Genomic DNA, 20568 nt, shown 5'->3' with positions numbered 1-20568 from the left:
AAGAAGCTGTTTAGGTACCAGACTGCAAACAAGGTATTAGTCTACTTCCAAACTATTATGAACATGTTACTTATGATTACAAGATCAAATACAGTTCCTCAGAAGTCAGACACGCATAGCCTTGCATCTGATTCATTGATAAAAGAAATTAATTGTAAGTGCAACAAAGCAGACTAAACCAGATAAGCACACAATTTCTATTTTCTGATGATTGCTAGATCTAGATATCATGTAGATATCTAAATACTTACAGCCCTTAATGAGGCAGCTGATAGCAGTGGTAGTATGATGGCTTGTAACCGTGGCTCTCTAAACTGACAAATAATCTGTAAGCGTGAATCATGTAGTGGAGGAATCTGCTGCCACGCAACTGGCCAGTAAAGCCAAGCAGCCTGTAAAACTCATGGCGGAAAATCTATCAGAACCAACTGTTTCTTAACCTTTTTTTAGATGCAATCCATGTCCTCCCAGCCGTCAGTGGTATCAGATCAGTTTTCACATAACTTGGGTTTCCTTCAGTTCATTGCTGTCTGTCTTTGATATGACAAAAGGGAGCAGTTGTGGTCTTCTAAGCAGGGCAGTAGTCAGTCTCTCATTTTAGTAAACTTTAAAAGGCTTTAAATGTCTTGTACCTGGCAAATGTAGTTCACAGGCTGGATCTAAAGCACCCTCTTCCACTTTACAACTTAGCTGGTTATTTAGTTGTTTTTAGTAGCAGCCAGCAGGTTCACTCTGCCACATGTTCATGAGTCACTGTATGACTCGTTGATAGACTCAGGAGCTCCTCCATACAATGCAGTGTTGCTGTGATCAGTGAAATCAGAGCTCCTCCGAGCAAAGAATGAGTACCGGTACCTTTATTGCTGGTGTCATTGCCTGGTGCGTCTCGATACTCCTCTACCACTTTAGCTCTAAAGCCCACCATTTTAACAGAATTCTTACTTCTTTCAAACCCACTGGAAATACTACTAAAGTTTTCATGAACACGAATATTTCTTCAAGTTGTGGGCTATTTCAAACTTATGTTGATAGAATGATCATTTGCACCTGGTTGAGAAATGTGCAGTAGGTAAAGGCCCTGCTTCCACTCAGTAGCTCCTGTGTTCTTCTGACATCCTCGGCATTTGTGACTCAGAAGCAGAACACAGTGGCTTCATAATTACAGCTTGACAGCTGGTAAATGGGAGCTTTGGACAAACACATGAAGGCAGGGTTCCAGTTATGGACGGCTACCTGCCAAAACCTCTGGCAAAGTCAACAAACACACCTGCCATAACCTAAATTTACCAACAGTCTCGTTATGTCTGGTCAGTTTTTCTCACTTGACTTGAGTCGCGCCTTGAGAAAAGTGTGTATATACAAGCTTTCTTTCATAGATGTTCTTAATCTGAAATGATGTCTTGTTTTTAGTGTATATTTGTGGAACTTTTTATTGATGTTAAGTGTGGGGAATTATTCTAGGATTACATAATAAAATATCTACCATTAATGCAAGTATCCACAGCCACATTTTTTCATCTTGACCTGTACTGTGAGTAATGAATTAGAGTAGAAACCATTTGTTATAATTGCTTGGCTGACAAAGTAACCATTTTGATAATCGTTCAAAATCATCATTTAAATCTTTAATCAAGCAGTAACACCAAAAGTTTTCTACTTTCAGGTCCTCCAGTATGAGGATTTCTCTCTTCATATTTGAATGAAATTCAAATATGTCAAGGTTTTGGACTGTTGGTTGGGCATAATGATACAAGCACAACAAATCGGGGACAGGCGACATTACAAACAAGTACAAATTGTACTTATGAACAGTACTTGAGTAGATTAGTACTTAGTTACTTTTGTTCATTGTTCTACATTTTTGGCACAAAGATTTTCATTGTTGCTGCAAATATACATCAGCTCCAAATATTGGCTATTTGACTGTAAACTTTGCTGTTTACTAATAATCAGAATTGTGATAGGAAACATGTTGGTCAATTCCTGTAAGCAATTAGTGAGGAGAATGAATTTTAAGAGTGATGAGAGTATTTCGGAGTATTGAAAATAGTTGTCAGTTGTAGCCTAACCTAACATTTAATAACATTACTTCCATCATTGTTTCTGTATTTCAGGAAAAAAAAAACAGCATTTTTGGAAGAGATCTATTGTGAAGTGTATGCTTAACAGAATCGGTGAATGGCAGGTTCACTATGTTTGGATTAAAGGGACATTTTGTCAGTGAATCTGTCAGCCATGGGAAGACTTAGGAAAATATCTTTTATCTGTTTTGTCACCCCTTTCTGGTGCTCAAAACAAAATCTGCCTCATCTCCATCCTGCATTCAGTGTTTTTCGGTATTTGCTGCTCAACATCTTGTTGTTGCAGTGCGTTGTTTTGGAAGACGATCTGAAGAGTTTTCTTTGGACAAAACTAGAAGTCGTCTTAGTGGCTGTCCAAATATAACAGCATCCACCAAGATGTGCAGTGATGGGAATGATGAATAACAATCTATGGAACAGAAAGCCAATAGCTGTTCAGTGTTTGGTCAGGCCAGAGCCCCTATGCTGACTTTTTGCTATCCTGTGATATAAATTGCTCAGACATGCATCCAGCTGCTTTGTATAGCAATTTTAAAAGTTTGCATTGCTGTTTTATTTGCTCCCATTGTTTCAGCTTCGATTGGTTGGGTAAAATCTCCACCCTCCTCTTGGCCTTTGGTGGTATTTGGAAGAATACAACTCTGCTTGTAATGAGTGCCAACACTTTGTAAAGCCTCCGTCCAAGCATGCAATCCCAATAAGGTGTGATGTACACAGTTGCATGGTTAGCTGAATGTTTTATAGTTGGAAAAATAACCCCTATCATGTGTCCTATCTTTACTTGGAGTTGGTTTGGAAACTTTAGCTTATAGATTATACTTTACCTGCTCAATGAGAGTCTGTGTTGGGGCTTGTCAGCTGGCAATTAATGTTTCCACAATGTAAGGAAAAACAGTGTGCCCTGCTTAAACCGTCAGTGCTACGCGCTTGTTTCTCTTTTCACTTATTCATTTTTGCCTTGTGGATTGCTCGAATTTACTTTGGATTTTCTTTTTAGGGTGAGCTTTAGGACGAGGCTTTTCACGTTGCTGAGGTTTCTATTTTGAAGTCAGGTTGTGGTCCTGACACATAATGCCTAAGGAAAGTAAAATAGGGGAGGAAGGTCTGTTGTGCAGAGGTGGAGGATTGTTGCACAGTCTCTCACTGGGAAACTGCACCTTTTGGCTAAATTCATACTGTTTATAATGTTGTCAACAGGAATGTAAATCCTTATTATGTCTTAATTGAAAAAATGCGTTGTTCCCTATAGTTTATTATATCAGTTTTCAACAAATAACCATCGGTCACCATGACCATTAGGATATGATTTGGAGTAGTGTTTGTCTTAACGTTGCTTACACTGTAGCCTACTCAAAACTAACACCCGACCATATTTTGACAATCAGGGTGCTTTGGACATGTTTGGAGCTGGCTCACAGGCATTAAATGACTTTGTGGTTGTGATGTTTTGAAATTTGCAAGGGTGGTTTGTTGTCTTTTCACAGTTTTATTTTTTTCCCATTCATGTTGGTTCTTTATTATTTTTGGCCACCCTCTGTATCATCTTCTGGAAGCATTTTTTTTTTTTAAAGAATGAGCCAGTCCATGTTTACAGAAGTTATCAGGTGTTGATTTGTATTTGCAGACAAACTGGTTTGGCAACAGTGTTTCCTTTGAGCCCACTCTGCAGCACATTTTAGGAATCATTCAAAGAAATCCTCATTGTAAAGTTATAACTTATCATTTTCTATGAAATGAATTAATAGAAATATGGTCCTTCTGCTTCATAAATCCTAATCGAAAAATCAAAATCTAAAATTGAAATGCTATGGAATAACGCAGTGAACATTGTTTTGCTGTCTGTCTCAATAGGGCGTCTATTGACTGGTTGCTGTGTCACTCAGCTTTATGTCTTCACTACTTTCAGTTTGGCAGCAAACGAGACTGTAGTGATCAACCGTACAGCAGTCTTCCTCTTGTCACTGCTGCCTGTTGTTGTGGTTCATGTTGTGACCTTTAAATAGGTTAAAGTTTTGTGCAGTTGAATTCATATTGAGATGCGCAGTACGAGTGAAGTGAAGATTCCTGTTGTTGGTTAACGGAAAGATAGACCAAAAAGTATCAAATCCTTGTGGTGTTTCACATTGATACAATAGTTTTTACAATAGTTTTAGTTTAGAAAACTAAAAAATTAAAAATGATTGAGAAAAGAAAAGAGCTGTTCAAAGTAAAATATGAGAGGATTATTCATGTTTTGAATTATTGACCTTATCATGATCATACTAAGCGACATGCAGCCTGCCTCATTTCCCTAACCAATACAAACCACTTACTGACACTGAATAATGTTTTATTTATGATCAGCCAGCCAGAAATACTTGGGAATCACTTTTGTGGTGTGCAATGTTAATTTTCAGTCAGTATCTCCACTAATGTAGGCCAGACATGTCTTGTTGTTGAATGCATTTACATTTTTTGAGCAGTGTGTTTACTGAAACTGTGTATGCTTTAACTTTTTTACACCACAAAGAAGACAGTTCTGTAAAGATAAGCTTGTTTATGTGGTTATGGATAGTTGACCTGCTGGTCAACGGTTTCCATGTGTGGATGTAGATTTGGAATATGGTCCATAGAAGTATGTCATGAATACACTATAAGAAGGAAGAGAAAAGTGGTTTCGGGGTGTCTAGACTAACCTACTTTTTTGCATTTTATTTTCTGAAAGTATTTGGAGAGAACATTTCACCCTGTGTTAGCAAGTCATAAGGTATTTGTCTTTTTAAGTCTCATACACAAAAGGTGTTTCTTGAAATATGAGAATATTTCATTTGCATTAAATGAGAGCTTACTCTCTGTGTTTCCAGTATACATCAGGAATTGTATTGTATTGTAATGTTGAAGAAAGTATTGCATTGTGTTTCAAATGAAATGGTTACTCTGCAGTACAGAAGTGCATAGCAGAAGTTGTGAAGAGTCATGCCACAGTTAAAAAGAGGGAGACTGCAAGCTAAATAATACAACCAGCAGCAAATGACTATTTGCTATGTAGAGATATAATGGAATAATAGCACCCTGAACAAAGAAAGATGTCACACTGTTGAAATCTTAGCTTCTCAGTTTTTGTTTTGGCAACCTGCATGGCTGTGTGTGTATGAGAATGCACATTAGTGTGCGTGTTATTGCATGAGAGTCCCTCTCTGTCCTCCACGTCCATTTTTGACATGATGACCTGGTAAGAAACTTTCCCATATTACAACAAAACAGTTCACTGTGTAATATATGTGTATGTCTGAATTGTGTCTGAATTCTGTTTCTGAAATTTCAAGTGACAGGTAGATAATGCAGTAACAGATTGTTGATTCATATTTGATCAGCATTGCTTTTTAATTTTGCAGTTTGATCCCAGTTTTTAGAGCATTGTTTTCATTTGTGTTCTCTTTCTTTTTTCTTTTCATCTTTCCAACTTAAGTGAGTAAGACAACATGCGTGCAGTGAGTAAAACTGCATGCCTGCTTGTTTTGGTCTGAACATCTTCCTGTAATATGTTTTATTTTTTAACGTATTGTCCATTCACAACCCCAACCTCCAGGCCACCCTCATGGCACGGCATTGCCTTGGTTGCATGTTTGAGCAGACCTGTCCATTGACGAAAGACCTGCTGGTCCAGGTGACTGCAGGTGAAAGCAGCTGTCAGGCTCAGTGATGGAACACACACATTTGTACTTGAAGAAGCTGTTGGATAAACTCAGCATTTTGTTGCCTTACAGATATTTGGTGTTCATCAGGTGAGAGGAAGAGAGGAGGTTGAAAAGTAGAAAGGAGGTCAGAGTAAGCTAGTTTTTGCAGGGTTTCCTCCAGAAAAGTCAGTCAGCTCAGAGGCAAGTATCTTTTGACCTTCACTGACAGCCAGGTGTGGGGTTGACTAACAGATGTGGCTGGTGAGATTTCCAGCCATTATGAGCCGCCCCACTGGAAATGTAGTTCAATAAACATCTTGTAAATTAGGCATGAGACGATGTGTTTATCTACTCTTTCGAGACTATAACAATGCATTCTCCATTGAATGAGTAAATCACGGAGCTCTATTTTTAGTCTCTTGCTCCAGTGTGTCAAACCTTTCACCATTGTCCTTAGTCTACTGAAATACAATGGGAAACATAACTGGCACTTAAGCTAAGTGACCTGCAGCATTTTTGTTTAAAAAACGTTAACTGGATTAATTATTGAATGGATAATTTGAAAGTCTCCTCCCTGTTTGTGAATAACGCATGACAAAAAGTTTTTATAAATTGTACATTTCCAGCAGTGGAGAGCAGCCTCTCTGCTGTGCCATTAGCCACCACTGTCCGAGACACTTGAGTGGGCACATAAACAAACGGAGCAGAGTTATTTGCCTCACCACAGTGTTGGTTTAAGTTGTTAAATGCTACAGTATGTTAGACCCGGGGTGATGACGTCGAAAGTTCCCAATATACTTCATATTCGTCTTGCAAAGGTAATTATTGAATCGTTAAGTCGAAACATGCTCGCAAACTCTTCCTTTTTGGAAGATGCTGCAGACGCTGCACTGCACTTACAGACTGAGTTGCACCTTTTCTTTCCATCAATACCACATTATCAGCTAACATTTACAAAATTAATTTTTCCACCATTCCCAATGCTGAGGCCTGTCGAGGGGTCAACTTAGGCAAGGAAGGTCACCAGGCTTGTGATGCGCTGAGTCCAACCACATGTTCACTCAAACAAACAGCTGAAAGTGCCAGACAGCTTCACCTACTTTCCAGAATGCCCCCCTTTCCTCCTCTTATATCCTTATACGGCCAAGAGAGATACAACAGGCCTGGCAGCTTTTTAACCATTACTTACAGTGTTTACAGAGGAAAACAAAAAGTTGGCACTGAAGAGGTTGGACTGGCAGCCCATTGACTGCACAGAGAGCCCAAGAGAAAGGCGCTCCTGCACGTTTCTGAGACCTCCCAGTTTCCTACAGTGCCTCAGGAGGGGTTGGTCAACCTGGGGAGCTGGTGCCCTTGCCTGCTTCCAATAAACCAGCAGCTGCAGGCTGCGGTGCTGAAGAATTTTTGATTTCCTGCACACACACACACACACACACGCAAACACACACTCTCACACGTGCGCACGCGCGCACACACCCCTGCCACCATGCACATACACTCACATGCTTGCTCACAAACACTCTCATACCCCCGGTTTCAGAAGTGGGCAACTAAAAGGCGAGGCTGCCTTGCAGAGTTGATCCCAGCTCTGTGTGCACTGTGAGGCCCAGGCTTCATGGCACAGTTGAGTGCAATTTGGGTTCTGCACATAAAGTGTGGTTTGTTTCTGTTCTGGAGACACTGCCTGGAACAAAAGAGCTGCCTTGTGTATGGGGCTCATGTGCAAGCCTCAGTAAATGTGTTGTCCACCAGGACTGTCTTTAGTATGATGTATTTAAACTGATTAAGGACAATATTATTGTCTGAAACTTATTCATCTCGTTAATGTGGTGAGTTTTTCATTCTGAGCACATAAACTGGTAATAAGTTTCAAGATTTACGCTCTCAGCATGGCCTTTCAAGAAGAAGTTTCAGGATGTTTTAAGACACTCCTGTTCATGATGCACAACTGTTTTAAGTTTCCATTGATGATGCAATTGCAGTTTATCTTAAAGTTTATTTTAGTCCAACTTGTGACATTAATATGGTGGGAAATCACTTTGATTCAGTAGGTCACAGCTTTTGTGATGACTCAGAAAGCTTTTTTTGTTAAGACTAGCCTCCTCTGTAAATTTTCCATGCAGGCCTGTGCATTCCTACGCTCTGTGGGAGGCAAGGTATGGCCTGTGTTTCTTCAGAGTCATTGAATCAGAAAAAAAAAATGTGTGAATCAAGTTGCATTCTTTAAGACCAGCAATGTATGTGAGTAGTTAACAGAAAATTGAAGAATGAATGGCATGAGAGAAAGTGTAATGGTCCTCAGCATTCTGTGTATTCTCAAGTGTAAACAACCATTTGATATTTCAGATTGACATGTGAACTGCTTCACTTTGCAAATGTTTCACTCAGGTGTAATGTAACCCTGCCTTTAATGGAGACATCAGCTGTATTTTCTGGTGTTGTTTCTCAAGATCATGTGAATGGATATTGGTCCTTTTTAGTTATGTCAACAGTGACCGGGGTGTAGATGCTACTGTGCAGTACAGCGCTCTTGTGATTGTGCTTGCATGCATGTGTTGGTGTGTGCACCACACATACATGCACACACAAGCATGTCCATTGCTTCTTTGGAAGACTGGAGTGCCTGCCAGAAGCCCTCAACGCCGTCCACTGCCAATTAGTCCCTTTATTTGTTTAAATTTTGCTGGACCAAGAAACAGCAGTTAGACATTCCATGCAGTGCTGCTGGGCTGCTCCTTAAAGCTGCAGAGGATGTTTCTGATTGAAACTCTGATGGGATCCTTACGGTTTCCACTGTATTTAATGTTTCTCATATTTGAACTGCCATTTCTGCACAATCGTCTGAAGATTTGATTTGACAAGGTCAGCACTGTCCCAAATAATCATGATCAGAGCATCTAGTCTTTGCATGCTGAAAAGAGAATGGCATGACATTTTGTTGTGTGTTTTCTTGTTCCCAGTAATGTGTAGCCTCTTTGTTTACAGCGGCTAATTTTTTGTGGGACATTGCAACGGCCACAGCATCAGGTGCTGGCCTGATACTTCTGCCAAAGGCTTCCTGTCAATTATTTATTCACATTTTATTCAGTCTTTAACTGATTTCGACATTTTTAGGTGCATTCACTCTGGCAGAGTGAATGAGCCCATTGATGGAGCATGGCAGGCCTGCTACCTCCAGAAATGAGTGTGGTGCTGTGGGTCAATGCTTTGGCACAGCGAATAACAGTCTCAGCAATAGAAGCTTTGTCTCTATCTGTGCTGGCAGTGCCGTACTGCCTCAAGCCCTGTTCCACTAGCGCCTCGATGGACAACAAGGACCAATATGCCCCCCTCAGAGCCACTCCAGCAAATGGCTGCAGGCCTGTAATTACGTACAGTGCAGAGGTGTGGACCTTTTTGTTTTTGAAGCCAGGAAACAATCTAACCACACTGTTGACCTGTAACTGGGTTAGCTGCCAAGTAGTGAATTTCCTTTCCCACAGTAGTTGAGCTGCCCAGACTCCTGAGCTCATTCTGAATGGTGGACTGTTGTTCTTTGGCTCTGTGCAGTGATGGTTCTTCTTGGCCTGTAAATCAAACAGGTAGATGTAAGCTGATAATGTTTTAGGCTTCAAAAGTGGTGTGTGAAGTTGGATACTTTAAAGTTTTCACTTTCCGTAGACTTTATTTTCTTAATCTGCTGGAGCAGATGGAAAATGCTTTATTGGAGGCAGTGAGATTTGCTCTAAACATGTAATCTGAGATATGGCAAACCGTTCTCTGGTTTGCATTTAGACGCTGTCTGTGCTACATTTGTGCTTCTTTTTTGACATACACAAAATGAATGCCATGGTCTGATGGCATAATTGCAAAACTTTCCATTTCCTTGTACTGCAAAACACAAAAAACTTTGATAGTTTATGAGCCTCGTGCAATGGGCAAGCTGGGATCAAATTTTTTTATCAGAGTTTTATCATTCAGATGTTGAAGAGTTTGCTCTTTCACACAGAGCCTAATAAGAATGATTTTCAGATATGGAACTAATGGGGAAACTTTCAAAAATGTTTGGCTTGTGTTGCAGACTTTTGACTACAGACTGTATATTTAAGTGTGATTGTATCTGCCTTGGTAGCACACAATGTAAAATACATATCCCATTTTTCCTGACTTGTAGATTTGAATGGAAAATTTACCCCATTTGGCTTTTGGTGGGTGTTCGTTTCAGACCCTATTCAGGACAACCCTAGTTATGACATTGCACACCCTCAGCTTAGATAAGACACAAGCACAGTTGTTCCGATAAATACTTTTCTGCTTGGCAGAAATAAGAATCCAGAAGGTGTGGAGCACACCCTTGACTTTTCTTAACTTTTAAATAATTGTGTTCAAATGAATCTAAATGTTCTGGGTTATTTCATCCCTCAAAATTCACTTTCTCTGATGAATTTCAATTGCTGTTAAGAGACTTGTCACTCTGCAGCACGCTGCATTGATCGGCATAGAGAATGACAGATGTGTGTGCTTTGTGTGTCACGCTGTTTTGAATGACATCTGAACCTCCCACTGGAAAATGTTTCGAAAGAGTGCGGTTAGAAGAATAGTGCGGCATAACACAAGACATGGCTGTCATGCACTTACATATTAAAGTTCTCATGACATGACATTCTCATGTTAGTCTGTGTTTCTACTCCCTTCCCGTAGCAGGGTAATGGATGGAGAAGTCAGCCTGTACACTGAGGCTGTACCAGCCTGAATCCAAGGAGTGAATGAGACTCAACTGCAAGTCAAGTTTCTCGAGCGGAGCCTCGGTTTTGTAAAACAGTGGTTTGTAGTAAAATAGTGTGGTTTCCTTGGCCAGCTCCCAGGTTTGAGTATAGCTTATACACTGAATGTGGATAGGAACCAGCCAAGCACATCTATCGGTGGTGAACACCTACCAGCCATTCATTTTCTCAGCAGCCAACACCAGCAACATGACAGCTTTGAGTTCGTGAAATTCACTCGAGTAAAACTAATGATTTAACCAATGAGTGGATGCCATTTTTTCAACTTGATTGTTATTTTTGAGGCTGTATATTGTGGCGAGGTGTTTCTAGTATTTTGCCCATCCAGTCAGGTTTAGGGAGTAAATATAAGAACTAACAGTCTGTCCTCTCAGAATTGTCTGTCAACACACTTGATTCTCCCTGAAGCAGAGACTTGTAGATTTAGCGTTTGGGCAGTCAGTAACAGCACACCACAATAAGGAAGGATTTGCTAATTTGCAGTTAAACAGGCTTGCACATAACCTGGTTTCAACAGCATTTCTGTGACTGTATTACAACACTAAGCAGGATCTAGTTGTCAGTTGATTTTCTGATGCTTGACTGAATGATTTAACTAGCAATGAACAGTTACTATAACTGGTAATCCTGCACTGGGCTTAGTTTGGAATATATGTGGTAAACCATTCACACTGCCCGTGAGCACTGGGTTTCCTATTTGAAAGGGTTTAAAAAAACAAGAAAAGAAAAAGAAAGAAAAGGTTTGTTACTGCCCTATTTGGGCATAAACATATGCGACATATATAAAATTTTCAAACATAAGTATAGCTTGTGGGTGGTGTTGTTTGGTTTAGTTCATGCTTGTGTTTTTGCAAGATCATTAAATAATAACAAATGAAAGCATAACTGAGGTTTTTAAAGAGAAGTGTCTTCTCATAGTTGTACTTTGTGGAAAAGCTGTAGTTCTTCCCTTTTCTTCAACACTCTCAGTTCGAGAGTTCATGTGAGCATACAGTTTTGTATCCATTATCCTTGTCTCAGTCTTTGTCCTGTTTTGATTCTATGGTGTCTAGTGTTAGTTCACAGTGTCCAAACAGCCTCACTATTCTCTTTCTGTTAAACATTAACTTGAAAGTCTAACTCAAATAGAGAGTTCCGCTGTATGTGCAGAATGCTGATAGGGCCTTTTCTCTGGTCAGTTTGGTGTAGAGGGATAAGTAAAAATGAATCTCCCTCAGATTTGTATAGTTTTGGGACAGTCAGATGCAAGCACAGTACATAGCCCTGCAGGTCTGTCTTTGTGCTGTAGTGTCAGAAATAAAACAATGATTCTTGCAGACAGCAGATTTACTCCCCACCCTCAACTGAAATTTTGATTTGGAAGCCCATAGGAATAATCAAACTTCAAATGCCTGATTGATGCTTTGTAGAATTGCAATAGAGACTTCTCCAGCTTATGTAACTATATGGAGATTTCCCACAACATGGACCCTGATAAGCAGATGAGATGAGATTCCTCTCTTCTTCTTCTTTTTATTAGATGTTTACCGTTTTCTTTCCTCTTTATTTCATTTCAGAAGATGTTCAAGATGAAGGTGGTTTGCTGCCACGACTGATGCACCAGTGTGCTGAACAGAACAAACAGTCCTGACCTGGCAGCATACGAATGGCCCAGGGAAGCCACCAGATTGACATTCAGGTTTTGCATGACCTGCGCCAGAAGTTCCCAGAAGTACCAGAGGGTGTTGTCTCCCAGTGTGTTCTGCAGGTGAGCAAAACCAAAGAGCAAATATCTTGTAGAGCTACCACTGACCATTATTAATCATTAACCATTTAGTCTATAAAATATCAGCCAGTTGTGAAAAATTCTCATCACAATTTCCTGGAACTCCTCTTCAAATTGCTATCAGAAATAACAAATAAAAGTAGCAGATCCTTTCATTTAAGAAGCTGGACCCAGCAAATGTTGCTTGAAAAATGATGCAAACTGTAAATTGATGATTACTTCTTTTACTTACTTACTTCTTCATTTATGACAATATATTGCCTCTTTAATATATTGTCATAAGATTTTTGGTTGTTAAATATGTGTGTAAGGGCACAAATGTAGCTAACTATTTTTGCTTAAACCGTATCCCTGTTTTGATTTGATGATAGGGTATAAGAAACAGATTTAAGCAGATATGAATGTAAGTGTCTTTGTCTTTCCACCTTTTAGGATTCTCACCTGATTCGTTGATTTAGGATGATAAATTGAAAAATTTGTTTTTTCTGTTCCCTTCAGAACAACAACAATTTAGACGCCTGCTGTGAATACTTGTCCCAGGTCAGTCCGGGCTACCTGTACAGTGAAGAAGGAAACCTCAGCTTTTCTGACAACCCTACCTTCACCAGGCTTCCAAATCACATGACCCAGCTGAACCTGGGCCTGCAGTCTCAGAATGTGCATGTGGCCCCAGTTCGGGACGGCCTGAGAATGAATGGCAGTCGGACTCTGGCCCACAGCCTGAGTGACGGGCCCCTCCAGACAGGCCAGGCTCCCAACAGTGACTTCTTTCAGCAGGAGCCCCAGTCAGCCCCGGTGCAGGTACCCTCCAGCATCAATGTATTTGGTGGGATGGAGCCCACACGCAAACCGCAGCCTCCACAGCACCTTGGACTTTACCCTTTAGGTGTCAAAGGAACGAGTATGGGTGCCCAGCAGGCACCACGCTTCAACCCCATCACCGTGACGCTAGCCCCTAATATCCAGACAGGCCGCAACACCCCCACTTCTTTGCACATACATGGCGGGCCACAGTCGGGCCTCAGCAGTCCACAGGGTAACTCCATCTACATCAGGCCCTACGTTAGCCAGTCTGGTACGACCCGGCAGAACCAGCAGCAGGGAGGCAGGGCCCAGTACAGCCCCACTTCCCAGCCCCAGCAGCAGATCTACCAGATCTCGCACCCTTCCTCCGGCTCCTGGTCCAGCCCTCAGCACACCTCCTCACATACCTCACAGCACCAGACCCAGGGCCACCAGACCTCTCATGTCTACATGCCAATCAGCTCCCCCACAAATCCCCAGGCGCCCTCCTTTCTTCCCACTGGAAGCCAGGCCTCTTCCTCTGGTGTCTCCTCGTGCTCTTCTTCTTCTTCCTCCTCCTCTGTCATGCCCACCTCCCTGTCTACCATCAGTCAGTACAACATCCAGAACATCTCCACTGGCCCACGGAAGAATCAGATAGAGATCAAACTTGAATCTCCTCAGAGGAGCAACTCTACAACCACAACAGCGGTGCTGCGGACAAGCAGTGGACCCCGGTCTTCTTCCACCTCCTCCTCCTGCCCTTCCTCTTCCTCCTCTTCTGCTGGTGGGGTGACTGTGCCCACCACTCCTCTCTCCATTGGAGGCCCATGTCTAAGCCGCAGCCAGCCCACTGTTTACATCGCTGCCAGCCCACCTACTGCTGCTACCACTCCTTCTGAGGAGGCCGTCGTGGCCTCAGCCGGCTCCCGCTCCCAACCAAAGTTTTACATTTCTGCCAACGCCTCCACTGATGACAGTGGAGGTAGGAACCCTCCCACGGTCTACATCTCAGCCAACCCTCCCTTGCAGGGGCCCTCGGGAGCCAGGAACATGGGGGGCCAAGTAAGCATGGGCCCCGCCTACATTCATCACCATCCGCCTAAGTCCCGTGCCTCTGTGGGAGGGGGAGGCACTGCTTCTTCCCCACGTGTGGTGGTGACTCAGCCCAACACCAAATACACTTTTAAAATCACAGTGTCCCCCAATAAGCCCCCAGCTGTGTCCCCCGGAGTCGTATCCCCTACTTTTGAGCCCAACAACCTCCTCAGCCTACCGTCAGACCACCACTTTGTGGAGCCAGACCCCCTCCATCTCTCAGACCCGCTGTCGCCACACAGGGAGAGGCCGAGTGAGCCTCGCAGACTCAGCATGGGCTCTGATGATGCAGCATACACACAAGGTGAGCAATACTGAGTGTCATCACTTTGATCAACATCTCAGTCTTTATGCCCTCTTAGAAAGACGTGTAAGAAATTCATCAGAAACACGAATAAATAAATCACCTAGAAAGATTTAAGAATTCACAAGTTAATCAACAGAAAACATAAATAAGTGAAAATAAAAATACTCTACATTATAAATAAATAAATAATACATTATAGCTGTCATTGCAAAGTAGCGTCTTGAAGCTGTTGACACAGATCAACTCTGCGTCCTCCATCAAGTAGGCCTCTAATATCTTATTAGAGATGTGTATTGGCTGTTCAGCAAATCTCAAGAAGCTCAAAAGCACAGACAAAAAGGACAGTGTTAAGACCAACTCTGACAATGATCCTGAAGGTTCACATACTTTTTAAAATGCTCTATGCCAGCAATGTAGTTTTATTTTAAAGTAGACTGTTTTTTTTTTTTTTTTTTTTTTTTTAAATTCAATAATCTTGACTAGAGTGTAATTGTTGAACCAGCCTGAGTATACATGCTGTCATTAATGTTCAGTCGGTGTAGAGGAACTGCTGTCCATGAAGTGGATAAAAGCAGGGGTGACTCGCTCAGTGAGGGTCGGTGCGATGACGGCGGAATGAGTCCTCCACACCGAACGTTGTGTTTGCTCTGACGACCCCTGAGACTGGCCCATTCTGTGGTGTGAGTCAAACTTGACAGAGCACACTGCTGTTTCCTTTTTTGGACTTTTCACTGTATTACATGTGAGTCACCGGCTGTGGCTCCTGCACTGCTGGTGACTACCTCCAAGAGGGGCTTCACAGTGGACATGTTGCCTCTGCCGCTGACCCTCACCTCCCAGTTTCCTCCTACTTTATCTGCCTTATTAACACGAGCTGAGTCGCGTTCAAAGCTGTACCTGACAGTGACGCACTTGTCGCCGCCTAACTGTTGAACAGAAATGTGTTCACCAGTCACCGTTCACACCACAACAGCTGTTACTATTTTGTATCAGAATAACATTATTGTAATTACATAACGTTGTTGAAGACCTGGTTCAGACTGGCAGGTGAAGACCTCTTTCAAATAACAGACTTCAGTGTTATTTGATTTAACCAAATAGACGACTTCACACCTGGTGCCAAAACACTTGAGCCTTCTTGATTCAGCTGAACATTCTATGTTTTTGAACTCATGTATTTGTTTTTACATGTTTGTTATCGTGGGTTTAGTGACTTGGTAACATTGCACGGCCTTTTGAAAACGAACTCATTTAGCCCTGTGCTTACTAGATCATTCAGTGAACCTTTGGATAATAATGCTGCTCATCGCCTCCCAAAGTTCCTGAATCTCAAAAAACAATTAAAAGTAGGCGTTGCATATATAAATGAAGTGTTATTCTGGAACTGCATGACCTATTTGTCACCTCGGCTGAATTTGGTGGATAGTTCAGACGAAATTCAAATGCTAAATCTGGATCTTGTGGCTCTTGAATAGTGGATCCAAGAGTCAGACACAAAGACTTTTATCCACAGTGAATAAAAATGATGACGCATTGGCCTTCATTATAGCTGAATTATAATCACTTTAAAGCACAGAAGTACATGACCAAACCAAGTTATACATGTAAAATATGTTGCCAGCATAGCACAGCATATAGACAACACCACCTTTATACAATCAGTACATGTAATTGTACTTTTTTTTCATGTTCAGTTTGTATTTATGCTTACAAGTGTTGGGCTGTAGGACAACACCACATTCACATTGACATTTGGAACATTTAGCTGCCGTTCTCCCACTGTTTGACTTGCATGAAACAAGCAGGAGCTTAGCCTGAGGACATTTTGACAGGAGAGCAAAAGTATGATCTTTTTTTTGTCACAGGACACGTGGTCTTCCTATAATTTGTGAAGTGGTGTGAGAGTTGTTTATCATTGAATATGTGTGTGTGTAGGAGGTGTTCCAACCTGTCAACAGATGCAGGAACTATCATGAATTATGGGAAACATGCTGTAGTGACTGGAGCACAGTTAAGGTTCTGGATTAAACGCTGCGACAGAGTTTGCCTGCAGCAGTCTGCTGGCCCAGATGAATCTGATTTCTTCGTATTCCCTCAAAAGGTGATGAAACGCAAGCAAACGAACAGCAGAAAGGAATCTGGTGTGGCTCCCTGGTTTCTCCTTACACAGAGTGGTTTTTATGTACAATTATTCTCAAAACTGGTTTGACTGGTCAATGCAGAGATCAGCCTCCGGTGCATCTGCCATCTGTCAGTAAAGTATACTGGATTTACTTTGAAGGGGTTATCAGCACTTCTTGTTTTGGTCTGTAGTTTTTAGTTACAGGGAGTTTCCCAATATAATTCTTTGAATTTCTTTCTTTGGTGGTTTATCGTGTTGAATCGATCATTTTTCAGTTAAGTTTACCAGAGAATGAATGTAGCACGGAGGAGACATGTGCTGACTGTACTGTCTATGTGTGTGTTGTCCAGCGTTGTTGGTCCATCAGAAGGCCCGCATGGAGAGGCTGTGGCACGAGCTGGAGCTGAAGAAGAAGAAGCTGGAGAAGCTAAAAGAAGAGGTCAACGAGATGGAGAATGACCTGACCAGGAGACGGCTGGAGAGATCAAACTCGGCCTCGCAGATTCCTTCTGTAATCTTAATTTATTTTGACCACTCCTCCATCAGCTTGAACTCTGTCAAGGAACATGAAGGGAGATAGAGGGGTACACTGTGGTTATGTCTTATGGGACTCCACCACTAGACCCCTGATACCCCTGCAGTCCAATTCCAATTTACCAAACTGTGATATTTATTGAGAATAGTGATCGTCAGCTATAGAGTGATATAACTGTGTTTGACAGCTAACACCAGCCAGAATGTCGAGAAGTTTGAAATGGAAAATGGCAAGGAACCCCAGCTAACATCTTTTATTGGCAGATCGATCAGTATAAAAACCAAGTTCAGTATGATTTGATTAGCAGTTTAACAGAGAGACATGTGATTAGGAGTCATCTTAACTGCAGACAAATGTTTTTCTTGTTATTACTGACAGACAAAACAAAATGATGTGGGTCACATTGCCATTCTTGGTTCCAACTCATGGCACAGGAGTGCTCCTACACCCAGAAACTATGTTGATTACAGGGTCTGTTTATGATTTGGCTGATATGGTTCCATATTTTCAGACTTACAGAGCACAAAGTTTATGTCTGATTCACTTCACAGTTCGTTCTGCAGCTCTCCTCCAAGTTCAGAGAAAATGCTAAAATGGTGATAATGAGTGTCCAAAGTGAATCTTTTCATATTTACTTTCTAAACAGCATCATGTTTTTGTTAGTTTTGCAGCTGTGAGTTTGTTGAAATGTCTCAGGTTCAGATGAAGTCCTGCTCTTAGCTTTCTGTTGAGTCAGCTCTTTTTGTCAGCTTTTACAGTTTGAGTCAACAGAGGGGGAAGTGGCTGCGTGAGGTTAATTGGCCAGTGTTGCTGAGCTCAGTAGCTCCTTGACTCAGTGTTGTTTACTGTGAGGAGCCAGCTCTGGAGAGTGGAGCAGCTGACACACTGACAGATCTGCTCCACCACATCTAACCTGCTGTCCATGTCTCACTGGCTCATCCCTGCCTGTCTCACTTTCTTTACAGATTGAGGAAATGACACAGTTGCGGTCCAAAAACAGGTTACTGCAGATCGACATTGACTGCCTCACCAAAGAGATTGATCTCCTTCAAACAAAAGGTATGACTCTGTGTCTTTGATATCTTATATTCAATATTTACAGGTATTTAAACTGTGCTGTGTGATAATAAAGCCAACAGAACAGTAAGTCATTGAGTGAGGAAGGTCACATGTTGATCCAGGGTGTGCAGCTGTCGCTCAGGCCTGCTCACATCCTCTGGACGCATGCAGTCTGGTTGGTGCCATTGTGCTGTTAACTACCAGCTCTTCCTGAATTGCATCCTGCTACTGCTTGGTAACAAGGGATTTATTGGCCCCCTGGCAGCACTCCACTGCTGTTACGGGTCGAGCCACCGACCAGCTGTTTTGGCACAGGTGAAGGAAGGCACACATGCGAATGAATATTACCTCTCACTCACTTAAAAGTCACAGACCTGGTTTTATTCAGGATTTATGTCACACGTTATCAACGATGAAGCCAAGTCACAGCTATCATATCACAGTACAATTTCATTTCAGCTCTAAGTTTTGTTTATGGACACCAGCCTGATGAAACTAAACTTGTGGATGTATGACATTCACGTGCTTTTATCATCTGTTCTAAACATGTTTTTGCCTTGTTGTGAAAAACTATGCTTCCTGCTGGCGGTCTCTCCTGCCATACATTTGCATCACTGTGGTGTTTGTAATGTGTGGAGTGCTCTTACTCTTGCGGTTGACTTGAGAAATGTATTGGGAAATACATGTAAATACATGTAATAGGAAGTAAACCTGTGGTTCTCCTCTTGTTCCATGTGTTTGCAGGACCACACTTTAATCCCAGTGTAATCCATAACTTTTATGACAACATTGGATTTCTTGGTCCTGTTCCACCCAAACCCAAAGGTACTTTATCTTTTGGTAAGTTTAGAAAAGGTTGCATGGTCATGATGTCTGGGCATTCCTGATTTCAGTGAACACATCCCTTCCATTTATTTTCTTTGACTTTTTGTATTGGATGTACTTACATTAGTATTGCACCCTGTAATAATCCTACTGATAGAATTTGCATATTTCTTCCATTTATTTCCTTACGTGCTGAGGTCTGTGGTAAGTCAGGCATATGGTCAGTATTCAGTTACAATTTGTAATGTCTGCTTTTCCTTCATTCATTCATTCCTTGTATTTTGTCTTTTCATGTTTTCAGGCTGTACTTCCCTAAAGGACTGTCAGTTGTGTAGCATGTTTAGATTTTCTGCCACAAACTGTGTTTACTAAAATGCTCTCAATTTGGACATAACAGGCTATTTATGATTTTATCAGGGGTCTTCTAAATGTTGATGCCCATAGAAATTTCTCAGAGCCCAAAGTGATGTCTTCAACTGCTTCCTTTGTCCAACTAACAGTTCAAAATCCAAAGGCTCTTCATTTACTATGTTAAACGACAAAGAAAAGCAGCAAATCCTTATGGTTAGGAAGCTGGAACCAGTCAGTGTCGCAAAGCATTTCATTGATTCATTCAAGATAGGGTGATTCTTTATTAGTCCCACAATGGAGAAATTTACTGTGTCACAGCAGCAAGGAAGATTAGAACGACAGCAAAAACAGACACAATGACACATCACAGATCAAGTCATAAAAATGAATAAATAAGTAAATAAATAAACGTAAGAGGACCAACATCTGTTGGTAAACAGTAGACAGACTGATTATTTCATTGCACATAAGTATAAAAAAATAGGTGGAAATTCATTTTTATTAAATTGACTAATCAGTTAACAACTAATCGTTGCAGCTTCACCGATGTTGACCACTGAAGGCCGCTACCAGAGTCTTTAAAAAATTACGTTGACAGGGTTTTGTGACTGTAGTGGACATCTTAACATTTGATCAAATTTATCTCAGAAAGTCACTCTTATACACTAGATAATAATTAAGTTAGACAAGCTGCGAAAAACACATTGAACCACCGCACCTAATTTCATCTCAGATTGTCCTGCTTGTGTCCTGATTTACACGTAGTCAGCCATTGCAAATCAGCCCAGGATAATGTTTATGACTGGCTGGCAGACTCATTACTGATATCTTCATTTCTGCCCTTTTCTCCCCTCCACCTCCACCACCTGCTCTGTAAACTTCTTTCATCAATTCATCCCTCCTCGTCTCATCCAACCATTCACCCATCCCTTGCTGTCTGCCTGGTTCCATCATACCAGACAGGAGAGGATGTAGATATAATGTGACCTCTGAGCTCATGATGGAGCCCTCTTCTGGTCCTTCCCTTCCTCTCCCGCTTGGTTGGTATTTCTGTGCCTCTTCTCATCTTTCATTCTCCGTCCCTTTGTCATCAACTGTGTTTTTTGTTTATTAGATTTATATCTTCATTTGAAAGTGTTTTATGTAGTCTGTAGTAATGATAGTCTCCATGTTTAGACTAAGTTCCCTGTTCATACACTGACTCAGAAAGCTTTTAGAAACAC

General features: G+C 41.5%; 1 protein-coding gene across 7 annotated transcripts in view; it reads left to right on the top strand.

The window, feature by feature from the left end:
* The window catches only part of tab2 (TGF-beta activated kinase 1 (MAP3K7) binding protein 2), a 36456-nt gene that overhangs the window by 13539 nt on the left and 2349 nt on the right, over positions 1–20568 (top strand). For 3 of the 7 annotated variants that reach the window (XM_046372577.1, XM_046372580.1, XM_046372579.1), the window contains 6 exons: positions 12057–12247; positions 12764–14450; positions 16926–17086; positions 18076–18169; positions 18914–19009; positions 20305–20385. In XM_046372577.1, the coding sequence (XP_046228533.1) occupies positions 12146–12247; positions 12764–14450; positions 16926–17086; positions 18076–18169; positions 18914–19009; positions 20305–20385 (2221 nt within the window). In that variant the 5' untranslated portion in view covers positions 12057–12145. The remainder of the gene's footprint in view (positions 1–12056; positions 12248–12763; positions 14451–16925; positions 17087–18075; positions 18170–18913; positions 19010–20304; positions 20386–20568) is intronic. The other 4 variants (XM_046372578.1, XM_046372581.1, XM_046372583.1 and 1 more) reach the window with 4 other exon arrangements.

Source organism: Scatophagus argus, chromosome 19 (assembly GCF_020382885.2).
Source record: "Scatophagus argus isolate fScaArg1 chromosome 19, fScaArg1.pri, whole genome shotgun sequence".
NCBI lineage: Eukaryota > Metazoa > Chordata > Actinopteri > Scatophagidae > Scatophagus > Scatophagus argus.
Note: the sequence above shows the minus strand (reverse complement) of the source record. Positions and strands in the feature narration are given on the sequence as shown.